This window comes from Notamacropus eugenii, chromosome 4 (genome assembly GCF_028372415.1).
Source record: "Notamacropus eugenii isolate mMacEug1 chromosome 4, mMacEug1.pri_v2, whole genome shotgun sequence".
In the NCBI taxonomy this organism is placed as follows: Eukaryota; Metazoa; Chordata; class Mammalia; order Diprotodontia; family Macropodidae; genus Notamacropus; species Notamacropus eugenii.
This window is the reverse complement of record NC_092875.1, coordinates 85,810,269-85,823,925: the sequence shown is the minus strand read 5'-3', so window position 1 is coordinate 85,823,925 and position 13,657 is coordinate 85,810,269. Positions and strand designations below refer to the sequence as shown.

Below are 13,657 nucleotides of genomic sequence, written 5' to 3'. Positions count from 1 at the left end.
TTTCAGCCCAGGGTGACCTGGAAGGCCAACAGGAAAGGTCTGTTGCACTGGATGCAGAGATAGCCCAGCCCAGTCTTGGCCATGAGGAGCTGAGAGGAGCAGGCCTCAGGGGTGCAATTCCCAGCAGCAGTAGCAGAGGTTCCCAGATCCCTCAACTCATAGGTGACAAAGACACTTCAGAGGTCAGAGAGAGAGCTTTTCCAACTTGGCAAGAAGGGAGCAGGGTTCTCCCCTAACTCCAGCTCCAGGAGGCAGCAGTAGAAGCAGCAGCAGCCAGCATCCATTTTTCCATTGTTGGAGTGCTCAGCTTAAAGTCCTGGGGGGAATTGAGCAGCTGATCTGAATCTCAGCTGCGAGCCTGGCCAGGGAGTAAATGCCTCTCCTTTGATTGTGCCATCTTAGAGGAACTGAGATCTCAAAGGTCCCCAGAGAATACCCTACTCTTGACAAAGGACTCAAAAGTCAAGTAACTGGTTGGGAAAATGCCCAAAAAAGAGAAAAAAATAAGACTATAGAAGGTTACTTTCTTGGTGAACAGCTATTCTCTCCCATCCTTTCTGATGAGGAAGAACAATGTTTACCATTGGGGAAAGACATAAAAGTCAAGGCTTCTGCACCCAAAACTTCCAAAATAAATATGCAATGAACCCAGGCCATGGAAGAGCTCAAAAAGGATTTTGAAAATCAAGTAAGAGAGATGGAGGAAAAATTGGGAAGAGAAATGAGAGGGATGCAAGAAAATCATGAAAAGTGAGTCAACAACTTGCTAAAGGAGACCCAAAAAAATGCTGAAGGAAATAACACCATTAAAAATAGGCTAACTCAATTGATCAAAGAGGTCCAAAAAGCCAATAAGGAGAAGAATGATTTAAAAAGCAAAATTAGCTAAATGGAAAAGGAGGTTCAAAAGTTCACTGAAGAAAATAGTTCTTTAAAAATTAGAATGGAACAGATGGAAGCTATGACTTTATGAGAAACCAAGAAATTACAAAACAAAACCAAAAGAATGAAAAAATGGAAGATAATGTGGAATATCTCATTGGAAATACAACAGACCTGGAAAATAGATCCAGGAGAGACAATTTAAAAATTATGGGACTACCCGAAAGTCATGATCAGGAAAAGAGCCTAGACATCATTTTTCATGAAATTATTAAGGAAAACTGCCCTCATATTCTAGAACCAGAGGGCAAAATAAATATTGAAAGAATCTACTGATCACCTCCTGAAAGAGATCCAAAAAGAGAAACTCCTAGGAATATTGTAGCCAAATTCCAGATTTCCCAGGTTAAGGAGAAAATATTGCAAGCAGCTGGAAAGAAACAATTCAAGTATTGTGGAAATACAATCAGGATAACACAAGATCTAGCAGCTTCTACATTAAGGGATCGAAGGGTTTGGAATAGGATATTCCAGAAGTCAATGGAACTAGGATTAAAACCAAGAATCACCTACCCAGCAAAACTGAGAATAATACTTCAGGGGAAAAATGGTCATTCAATGAAATGGAGAACTTTCAAGCATTCTTGATGAAAAGACCAGAGCTGAAAAGAAAATTTGACTTTCAAATACAAGAATCAAGAAAAGCATGAAAAGGTAAACAGGAAAGAGAAATCATAAGGGACTTACTAAAGTTGAACTGTTTACATTCCTACATGGAAAGACAATATTTGTAACTCTTGAAACTTTTCTCAGCATCTGGGTAGCTGGAGGGATTATACACACACACACACACACACACACACACACACACATACACACACACACAGCACAGGGTGAGTTGAATAGGAAGGGATCATATCTAAAAAAATGAAACTATGGACTGAGAGAGAAATATATTAGGAGGAGAAAGGAAGAAATGGAATGGGGCAAATTATCTTTCATAGGAGAGGCAAGAACAAGCTTTTCCAAAGGAGGGGAAAAGCGGGGAGGTGAGGGAAAAAATAAAGCTTACTCTCATCACATTTGGTTCAAGGAAGGAATAACATGCACACTCAATTTGATATAAAAATCTATCTTACACTACAGGAAAGTAGGAGAGAAGGGGATAAGCAGGGTAGGAGGGAAGATGGAAGGGAAGGCAAATGGGAGGAGAGGGAAATTAGAAGTAAACACTCTTGGGGAGGGACAAAGTCAAAAGAGAGAATAGAAGAAATGGGGGCCAGGATAGAATGGAGGGAAATATAGTTAGTCCACACAACATGACTATTATGAAAGTCATTTGCAAAACTACACATATATAATCTATACTGAATTGCTTGCCTTCTCAGTGGGGATGGGTGGGGAGGGAGAAAGGAAGAGAAGTTGGAACTCAAAGTTTTAGGAACACATGTTATGAATTGTCTTTGCATACAACTGGGAAATAAGAAATACAAGTAATGGAGTATAGAAATTTATCTTGTCCTACAGGACAAGAGAGAAGATGGGGATAAGGGAAGGGAGGAATGTTAGAAGGGAGGGCACATTGGTGGAAGGAACAATCAGAATGCAAGGTGCTTTGGAGTGGGAGGAGAGGAGAGATGGGGAGAAAATTTGGAACTCAAAATTTTGTCGAAATGAATGTTGAAAACCTAAAATAAAAAAAAATAAATTTAAAAAAATTAAAAAAAATAATTAGATCAAGTAGTGATTGGAAAATCAAAGAAAAAAATTATAGTGGTCATCTTTCCAGTCAAAGATCACAAATATGACATATAGGTAACTGTCCAGGGCAAGAACAGAAATGGGTTATAATCATAGACTCAAAATCCAGAGCTCCAAGCTAGACCAGCAGCATAGGGGCATCCAGAGCTTATGGCAGACTCAGTCCCTGGCCTCAGCTAGCAGCACAGGGTCTCTTAGAAGGTCTGAGGATATAGACTCATCACCCACAGATTGCGGATGCAGTCCCCAGGACAGCAATGAAAGTGGTGTAGAGGAAGGGAAGGAAACTTTCCAAAGGAGCCAGGATCACAAAATCAGTCCTTAGGGCTTCTAGCTAGGGTAGCAGACCTGGGTTGTTCAAAGAAGAATAATGGAAAATGACTAAATAAAGAAACAATATAAAGAACTATCATGAGGTCAGGGGTGCTCAAAACACAAACCCAGAAAAAGAGAATAACTCCGAAGCACCTCAATAGCTCAAGGAAAAATATAATTTGTTCATAAGATCAATTAGAATTCCTAAAAAATACGCAAGAGTTAAAAATTACATTTAAATGAAATAAGAGTGATAGAAAAAGTGTTGGGGAAAAAATGAGAACTATGGAGGAGATATTTAGAAAGAGAATTACAAGCTTTCACAAACAGGACAAAACCTTACTAAAGTAACAGACTCCCTAAAAATTAGGATGGACCAAATAGAAGTAAATGGCTCTATGAGATAATAAGAAATATTTTTTAAAAAGTCAAAATATTGAAAAAAATGTTGTAAGATATCTCATATCCAAAACAATTGATTTCAAAAAGAGTTTAAGGAGATACAGTTTAACAGTTGTTTAACCACCTGAAGGCTTTGACCAAAAAAGTAAAAGAACCTCATTATTCCTTTCAAGAAATTACAAAAGAAAATTGTCCAGATATTAGAACAAGTGGGCAAAGTAGAAATAGAAAGAATCTTCCAGACACCAACTGAAAAGAGTAAGCTCCTAGGAACATCATCACCAAAATCCAGAGATTCCTGATCAAAGAAAAAAATACTGCAAACATCCATAAAGAAACAGTTTAAGTACCAAGTAACCAAAATCAGGATCACACAAGACTTAGCAACTTTTACTCCAAATAAGAGGAAATCTTGGGATGAAATATTTTCAAGGATAAAATATATAGGCTTATAGCTAAGAATAACTTAACAGCAAAGCTGATTAAAATATACTACATAGGGGAAAATAGACATTTAGTGGAATAAAGGATTCAAGCATTTCCATAAAAAAAGACCAAACTGAGTAGGAGAGGACCATTAAAATTATTATAAATTAAAAAAAAATTCAAAGTAAGAACAGAAGAATGTTCAGAAAAAAGCTCAGATAAGCAGGACAGTTTTAAAAGTAAATCTTTTGAATTTACTATATACATTTTTTACAAAAGTGAATGGTATGAAATGGAAGTTTAATCAATGTTTTATATATAATCCTCTTTTTGTTTTGTTATAGATATAGGAAATATTTTTCCTTTTGGTGTTAAATTTCATAAAAAAATTAAAATATCTGTCTGTATAAAACGCTATTTTATCTATGGTAAAAATCCAGAAAGATCTGATTTGGGGATGACTTAATTATGATAAATGAATGTAATGGAATGTTATTGCATAAATATTTAAACACATCTGTGATCTCTTCAGTTTTCGAAGTTCCTTCCAACAAATACAGGGTGTAATACATCCATGCTTGGTCATCTTATGGCTTTGAGTTTTGTCCATATGCTCCTACTGTAAGTTCACCACAGAGAGTCCACCAAGCAAGCTGACATTGCCAGGTACTTATTTTCACCTGATATTGCTAGGGTTCCAGTGGAGCATTCTGGCTGTCCAACTGTCATCTTCACTCATGCTAAACTTCTCTTCCTTTGATAGAAGACCTTGATGACATCTTTTATCTCTGTTCTTCTCTGAATGCCTCGTTGATTCTATGTTGCAACCTGATCGCACCTGCCACATGCCCTCTATGGGATACCCATTTTTAATTCTTGAGAGGCATTTGTATTCTGTGTCTTGCTGCTATCCATATAGCAACACCAGTAGATTTTTGATATGGGAAACTTGAGGGTCAGTAAAAGAGCTTTACAGTTCTCCCCAAACAATCCAGACTATTATTTAAGCACCTCCTTAGAGTGCTGTTTGCTATAATACTGCACATTTATTGTTTGTATTAATATTTGTGTATTGACATGAGTACACGTCAACAGAACAATCTCTAAAAAAATTAAAGTTTAGAACTGAGGCAGTGGAATGGTATTGTCACACATTTACAACTGATAGTTGTAGAGGTCTTCTAGTATTGGAAATAGAATTGAACTTTAATAATGAAAATATTTTGAGAAAACTGTAAAGAATGAATGACTTAGAAGAGTGCAAAATTTAGACTGATTTTAAGGCAAGTCTTTCTAGACCTTCCTGAGTATAGGTCACAGAAGTAATACAAAGGAACTACCCCATGAAGGTACTGCCCCTCCAGGGCAAATCCTTAGAAAAAGGCACAAAAATGATAAGGTGAGAGAAGGAACAGTGTCCAAAACTATTCTTCTTGGAGAAATAGAGAATGATTATGGGAATGGAGGCCTAATACTCTATTGTAATAACTAGAGTAACAGGTCTCTTCTTCCCTTTCCTTCCTCCATAACTCTGGATTATATGGCGACATGACTTGCACTTGACTTTGTTTTGAGTGAGGGAGGGCTGTGCAGGTCACCAGCCTCACTTCTCCTCCAGAGCCATCTGAATCCAGTGACCCAATATTCATCAGGATGACTGGAGATGGCCCAGGATGAGGCAATTGGGGTTGAGTGACTTGCCCAAGGGTCACACAGCTAGTGAGTGTCAAGTGTCTGAGGTGAGGTTTGAACTCAGGTCCTCCTGACTTCTTTACAGGTGCTCTATCCACTACACCACCTAAGTGCCCCCATAGGTAGTAGATGAGGTGGCCCAGTGGTTAAGGAGATGGACTGCTAATCCACTGTGCTCTGCACACGTAGGTTCGAATCCTATCCTCATCGGTTTCTCTTCTCTCATCATTGGGATTATATGGATAGTTATGTTGGATGTATTAACAAAGAGAATTTAATCCTGGTCATGCAGAAAATGAAATTCCTTTGATTCAGTTCTGAGAAACCAAGGTGGGGAGAGGGGAGATCAGGGAAAGAGGCAACCCTGGAATCCTCGGACAAATCACACTGTCTTTATTGTCAGTTCCTTAGGGGTCCATTCCACCACAATTCATAGGACCTCATGTAGAGTTGATTGTAAAAATTGAGATGCTACCCTAGACAGTAAACCTCAAGTTACCATCAGTTTTTACAATCTTTTTATCACAGATATTTGAGAAAAATACCTTCAAAGCCTATGATAGGACTTGGATTTGGTGGTTTGAATGATGAAGACCATTCACACCTAGGACACATCAAGGTGAGGCTGAAATATTCCTAAGGAAGTTTCTGGTGTCAGGAAAGTGGACACTATGACCCTGGTATGTCCAGACCCTACAACAGTTACTGGACTGTCAACACTGATTGTAACTGGTTTTATACTTTGCAAAATTCTAGCAGAATATTGCAAGCAAGAAATTGAAACTCAATATCTTCAGACTTTGATCATCCATGCAGATTGTGTATAGGCTTACAAGAGACTGGAGATAAGAGGTGCAGTGAGCATCAGAGGAGCCCTGACAATGTCTGAATTGGATCCTGAGGTATTTGACTTTGGGAACTCTCCAGTATCAGAAGAGTGAAAGGATGAGTTGAGGCTGAAACTCAGTCTTATGTATATTCTCATTGCTTTAGAGAGATGTGGAAGTGCTTGAAGTTCAAAGCACAAAATCCAGCTCACCAGTTCCCAACCATTCAGAGAAAGTTCTAGGAAGATTCCTTTATGATACAGGAGCTCAGAAGGCATCTCAAAGAAATGCTGGTTGATAGAATCTCATAGAATTAAGTACCCCTTAAACATTACCCTTAGGGTGGTACCGAGGAAGAAGGGATAGAAACGTCTGTGTGTAGAATATTAAAATTTTAACAAAAGAACTAAAATGAACTCATGCACTATGTCACGGGTTTAAGATGCCCTGAATAGTTCTCTATGCAGACGGCAGTTTCATTTTGGATTGTGTGGTAGTGACTATCAATAGTCAATAAACATTTATTAAACACCTATTATGTACCAGTCACGTGCTAAGTGTAAGAGATACAAATATAAAAAAAAAAGATTTCCTGCCCTCAAGGAGCTTACAGTATAATTGAGGAAGACTACACATAAAAAAAGTTGAAAAGTGGGTGTTGGAGAATATAACTACTAGCAAATCTTTGGAACTTATCTATATTGACTTTCTTTCTCTGGAAGGGTTGAATAAAAATATAAGTCATATCTTGGTGGTAACTGACCATTTCATCAGGTATACCCAAGCACATTCATTCAGAAAGAATCTATTGTTACCAAAGTGTTATGCGAAAATTATTTTTCAGTATATGCATTCCTTGAAGGATCTATCTGTTATCAAGGTAGAGACTTTGAGGGCAATCTACTCAAGGCTATTTGTCTTGGAAGGTATCAAAAAGTCTTGAACTACCCTTGGCTATGCAAAAGGAGACCCAGGCAGAATGTTTCAACTATCCACTGCTGTATATGTGGGGAACTGTGAGACCAGAGCAAAAAGTTCAGTAGAGTCAACATGTGCCACTTCTAGTATGTGTAAACAATTCCACCACGAGTAATACTACAGGCTTTATGTCATATTTGGGTGAGAATCACACTTAAACTAGTTGATCTGTGTTTTGGATAAGGAAGGTGATATGCTCGCGCTCATTATATCTTTTAGTTGAGAAAAAAAATCTGAAAGATGCCTATTGAGTAGCCATGGTTTCATTTCAGAAGAGCTATGGTAATAATAGCTAACATTTATATAGTGTTTACTATGTGCTAGGCACTGTGCTGAATGTATTATGATTATTATCTCATTAAATCCTCATCACCCTGAAAGATAGGTATTATTATCCCCATTTTACAGATGAGGAAACTTAGGCAAACTGAGGTGAAGTGACTTGCCATGGGTCATGGAGCTAAATGTCTGAGGCTGGATTTGAACTCAGGTGGAAAATGCTATAGGTGTTTGTTTGTGCCTGGGAAAGGTTGAAGAGACATGGCCAAAGGTAGGATACTCTTGACCCAGTTTCCCCATTGTATTACTTCCTTTTGAACAAGAATGTTCCCCACCTGGTTAATCATGAGCCTGGTTAGGATACCCTGTAAATGAGATAGAATTTGATACATGATTGGTTACTTCTAAAACTTAAATCTTGACTCTTAGCTGAAATCAAACAGAGCTAAGGATGCTTTATACTTTTATACATGTGTTGAGTCACTCTTAGGTGTGGGCCAGGAGGACCAGTTTTATGACTGTTACAATTTGAATTATCTGGGCAGGTGAAAAGTGGAAGTTTGTCGATGCAATAATGAATCTATTAATTATTTGATTATTGATACTAAGGAATCTGATTTGCTATAAAAATTCCAAGTGGGAAAGATCTCACTGTTTTCAATATAAATTTGTAGTGAGTTACCTTAAAGATGTCGCAGGAGTCTACGTTTGTATAATATCTATTCTATTTAAAAATGGTTAAATGATTGAACGTGTTTTATTATAGACAACTTGTTTCATATAAATTGTTCTGTATGCAAATTGGGATTAATTAACTTAGTATATTTATACATCCCATCCCTGGTCTTCTGTGATTTGGAGTTCAATAAGCAAATACAGCTGTGCAATGTTGAACCTAGGGTTAAAAAGTATCTAATTACAATGAGTACTGGTAGCAATATATTCATGTAAAGGATTAGATCCTTAAAGTCTGTCTTCCTCCTAAGGGATGAATTAGCAGGAGTGAAAAAGTTTTAAGAAAAGCAACAAGATCAGATGATTATGTATCAAATGTAAATGATTTCAATGGGATATACAGGCCTTAAACATGTTCTAATAACAAATTCTGAAAAGGTCTTGTGCATCTTATGTTAATAAATTCTAGAAATTGGGTCCAGGATTTTACATATAAAATTTGCATTGATAATTGTAAAGAAGAAAGATAGAAATAGCAAGTGGTATGTAATAGCTGGAAATTTTGAAAGTTTCAGGTAAATTATGATAAAGCTTACATCGTCCCCCACTACCTAAACTATATAGTTCGTCTTCCAGTGATATATTAACATGTGAAGCATTTCTTTCTGATTATGAGTAAATATAAAAACTATTCTGCAGGCTTCAAGCTGAAGGTGATTTGTGTTCACTGAACAGCATGGAAACAGCTGTGGAAAAACAGTTTTCAGTGAGTGAAGAAGAGTTGGTGTGAGACTGGCAGAAACTAGAAGACAAGTAATACCCACACAATTTTTTAAAAAGCTTCAAGTAATGGTCGCCAACCACTTTTTTGCAGAAATTTAGCATAAACCTGTGATGATTATGTGGTGAAATATGGTATCTGCTTGCATATTCTATCATCTCACCAGTAGACCATAAGTAAGTCCCTTGGGCGCCAGGACTACCTTTTGTCTTTGTATTCCCAAGTTTAACAAGATGCCTGCTCATCCACTGAACTGAATATAATTGATTAAATCCTCACTGAATTGAATGGAACTGAATTGATGACACCTTTTGTCTCTGAGATCCCAATGCTAAGACTATATAGGCTAGGGGATTATGAAAAAAGGTAGAATGGACAGAAACATTCAAGGTAGCTTTATTTGTAATAACAAGAAACCGGTCATTGCCAACATAGCCAATAGTTGGTGAATAACTCAATAAAATAGTATGATAGGATTTCGAGCTAGAAGGGATGGACTTTCATGGTCATCTAGTTCAATCCCTCATTTCACAGAGAAGAAAACTGTTAAATATCTTGTCCAATTATAATAAATCAATGTAAGGAATTACTTTTGTGCTACGAAGGTAAGCAACTTGTTGAATTGTAGTGTGTGTGCATGTGTGTATGTATGTATGTCTATAGAGTGAAATAGTGACCTAAAATGACGCATATGAAAAGTACAAAGATATATTAAAAAAACCTCATGCCAAATGAAGTTGTTAGGAGAATAATACGCATGCTCACTATGACTATACAAAAACTAACAATAGTAACAAAACCTTATGACTATAAACAGTAAAGGATTTGGTATTGTTGGCTAGATCCTCATACTCATCTATTTTTAAAATCAAAAGTTAAAAAGTTCCTACCTTATATTTTTATTCAAGATTCAATATTCATTATTTTGTTTATTTGTATCTGAGGAAATCATTATTAAATTTATAAGAACATACTTTTGAAAAAGAGGGTGAGGGATAGGAGAACTTGATTTGTGCATCATAGGAGAAAAACTAAGGGTGATTGAAGGAGTGAGTGGGGTGATGTTTAGAGATGAGTGATTTAGGATAGGGGTGAATGATGGGCATAATGTAAGACCAGTTAAAGGGAAATCAGGACAACAGTAGGGACAATGAGGGGTGGCTGATGGCTGGCATTAAGTGGTAAATATTGGAGTGACTCTGAGAGGGGTAAGGGAGGCACTGAGGATGAGAATTATAAGGAAGGGGTGATATTGGGACTCTGAGAAGGCTAATGGACACAGTGAAGGGTGAATGATGGTAGGAAATACTAAGGCGTGAGTGATGATGATGGAGATACTCAGGCAAATAATGGGAATAGGGAGACAGGTCATTTAGAGGTAAGCGATAAAACGACTTCAGAGGTCAGTGATGGGGAGCCTTGAATAGTTGGAGTAGCCAGGCAGGTATGTCAATTGTGAATGGACTTTGCAGAGTGGATTAAGAACTTAGAAAAGCACTGAATGGTGATATCCTAGAATTGGTATGGAAAACTACAATTTTGGAAAGAATGGAAGTGAGGAATTTTAAGGCAGCAAAAAACTGGGAAAGTCCTTATAGAAGTTCACATAGGAGAATGTGGTACATTAGGATGATCATCTTCCTCTACAGACAAGAAGGCCCATTTCTCTGGGATTTATTTTTCAAATAGGAGACCTGAGATTTAACCTACCCTTTCTCTACCTGGGTCTTGCTCTCCATTCTGTAAACATTCCACCTATTTGATTTTAGGATCCCCTTTTCAATAAAAATCTCTCATTTGTCTTCATATCATTTTGCCACAGGAGGAAAAAGATTGCTCCCAGGCTCCTGAGCCACCCATCTACTGCCACATACTCAACTCTATAATGTCAACACTCTTACGATCAGATGTTGGAGAAGCAGAGTCAGGCGCTCCTTCATTCAACATGTTGCTGAGCCCACTGATGCCCATGGCACCTGCTTGGGTTTTTATGGCTGACTTCAGCTCGTGGTTCTCTCGAATCAATTTCACCAGCTTCTTCAGCTCCTCATTCTCCCGAACCAGCCGCTCAATCTGATGCCTCAGCCCTTCATAGTTGCTGAGAAGTGACATGGCCCAGCAAATTGGAGGGGAAACAGTGCTGCTGTGGCAGCACCCAGGAGGCCGGGGCCTCCGCCCCGAGCTGGTGGGAGGCATAGAGGAGCCCGCAATGGTGGCTATGCAGGACTCCAGGGTTATTATGAGGTCAGAAGCTCCCCTCTCCAGCCCCTCCCTACCCTAGACTCCAACTGACTCCAACTGAAGGAAAAATCCTGAAGACCTAGAAGGGCACCACCTTCCTTGCTATGCTAACCTCTTCTCTTCAGGGCACTGACCTCTACTGGGTTGTTAGGGATATTAAGTAAAGATCTGATGCTGTCCCAGCCCAACTAGACCTCAAACATCACACCTGAAGCCAGAAAGCTAGGGAGCTTTGGCAAAGCTGAGCTTCCTGGAACCTCAGACCATAGACTAAATGCCAGGAAAACCAAGTCCTCAGACATCAAGCCCAGTATAGATCCCTGCATGTTCCATATGGATGATATCTTTTGGGTTTCTGAAGGGTCACTGACCTTAGGCTGTCATATTTTATAGGCGTTATTCTCCTCCAGGGCTCCAGTGTCTCTATATTCTGGATTCAAGACCTCAGTCTCACCCTTGTCTAGGTTCCAAGTACTCAACATCATTTGTCTTCTGCTAGATTTCTATCCCCAGTGCCTCTGACTTCTCCAGAGTCTTCTCCTGGATCCAGGTCCTTACCATCTCTTGTCTCCTTTTTCATAGAATTTTTTAACTTGGGAACCCAACCTCCCCTCTCCCCCTTTCCTCTCTTCTTCCCATGCCTCCTAGGTCATGGCCACCAGCCATGTAGAATGGCAACTCTGTGAATCTGAGTAGGGTTTCTCTTTCTTGTCTCTGTGTTCTCTTCTGGAACTTGAACCTTGACCATATTCCCTAGAAAGTTCAGGACAGTCAGCTAGCAGGAAGAGTTCCAGATTAGGGGAGAAGGAAAAGGGAAAAGAAGGCTGGCTTGAAGAATGTAAGCTAAGGATTCCATCCAGACCTCATAATGGTAGAGGTGGGGGGGGTGCTCCCCCCAGGCTCTAGGCAAAGACTGAGTTGCTCCCCTGCTCAGCCCATGTGCTGGTTTAGTTCCGAGGAATCAGTTCTGTAATTCAGTTAAAGAAATCAGACTCCAGTATGGGAGGCATTTGGGCTGGGAGTAAAGCTGATGTTCATGTGTTCATTATTTGTTGTTTGAGGCTTCCTGATATCATGGGACTTTCTATTTTAAGTAAACTGTTCTTTTTGCACAAGATGTGAAATCAGATGATTTCATAATAATCTGTCCGTACAAGAGCAAATTCAGGGATACTGGAAGCTTGAATGCAAAGGAAAAGAGAATCTTAGTGTGGTAGATGGGATTTGCTACAGATTTCCTGAAGGAACATTTCTCCCTGATATCCTGGAGAGTCACAACATGCCATCCAAATCCCTTCACTTTTTCTTCTAGGGGGAGTCTAGCCTGTAATTTTAGCATAAATAACATTACTTGGCCACAGCAGAAAGATAAATATTGTGCATTCTACAATCCCTACAAAAGGATCACTTGTGCTCTATTCTGGAAGCAAGATGCTTTGTTAGTCTAATCAGCGCCTCTCTGGGTCAGTTTTCCTCAGGTCCATTGACCCCAGCAGCCGCATCAGGGTTTTTCTCCTTCAAAGTGCTCTTTCCTCTTATTGCCTTTACTGCACCTGAGTTTTACCTTGAAGGTAAGCACCTGGATAGGCAAACTTTCTCTCCTTGCTTTTATCTTATCAACTCCTCCTCTCCTTGGATCCTTCTCCATCTCCTCTGCTCAGTTATTTTCTCCCTGTTCTCTTCCAGTTATTTTTCTCTTTTATCTGATTCTCATTTTTCTCAAAATCTCTCAAATTTCCCCAAATGAAATGTCAACATCTGTCCTCTTTCACCATTCCCAAATCTTCCAGATTTCCTTCTTTACAACCACTTATCTTTTGCCTGTATTTTCTCAGTCCAAATCTCAACTCATCCTTCTCTTTCTTCTCCTTCCCACCTGTCCCAGAAGGACAATACAAGCATAGTGTCCAGACCACAGGAAGGGAAGGTCCCACCTTATTCTATCATGGTTAGAATACCTGGAATATTGTGTACAGTTTGGGTGGGGTCCCACATTTTAGGAAGTCACTCAAAATTATTCCATATGCGGAATAGTCGGGGATCTCTGGCAGAAGTCTAACTCTTCATTGGCTGAGCCTCAGACATTATTCCTGGAGCAAGAAAGCTGGAGATATAAAACAAGGTCTACTGGAATCTGCCTACAGCATAAGACGCTAGACTAAATACCAAAAGAACCAGGCTTCAGACACCAGGCCTAACTCAAAGAACCACTCAGGTACATATGCTACATATGGGAATGACTTCTGTAGGCTGGCACCTTCTCTGAAGAAGTCTTTCTTGGGTATTAGAGGGTACAGTTGAGCCTACTTATAGAATTATATGGCTTCTAATTAGCAAGGGGGGAGTACAGAGAAAAAAAAGATTTTGAAGGACTATCATAAATTCACAACTTATTATT

At 38.9% G+C, this 13,657-nt stretch overlaps 1 protein-coding gene and 1 non-coding gene across 2 annotated transcripts in view; one reads left to right on the top strand and one right to left on the bottom strand.

Moving 5' to 3' along the window:
- SPATC1 (spermatogenesis and centriole associated 1) overlaps window positions 1-11,253 on the bottom strand; it is a 74,750-nt gene extending 63,497 nt beyond the window's left edge. The window contains exon 1 of the mRNA XM_072602659.1: window positions 10,920-11,253. Within this exon, the coding sequence (XP_072458760.1) occupies window positions 10,920-11,214 (295 nt within the window). The 5' untranslated portion in view covers window positions 11,215-11,253. The remainder of the gene's footprint in view (window positions 1-10,919) is intronic.
- Window positions 5,607-5,688, top strand: TRNAS-GCU (transfer RNA serine (anticodon GCU)). Its single transcript has one exon. It is a non-coding gene; the product is annotated as a tRNA-Ser (tRNA).
- Window positions 11,254-13,657: the final 2,404 nt, after the last annotated feature.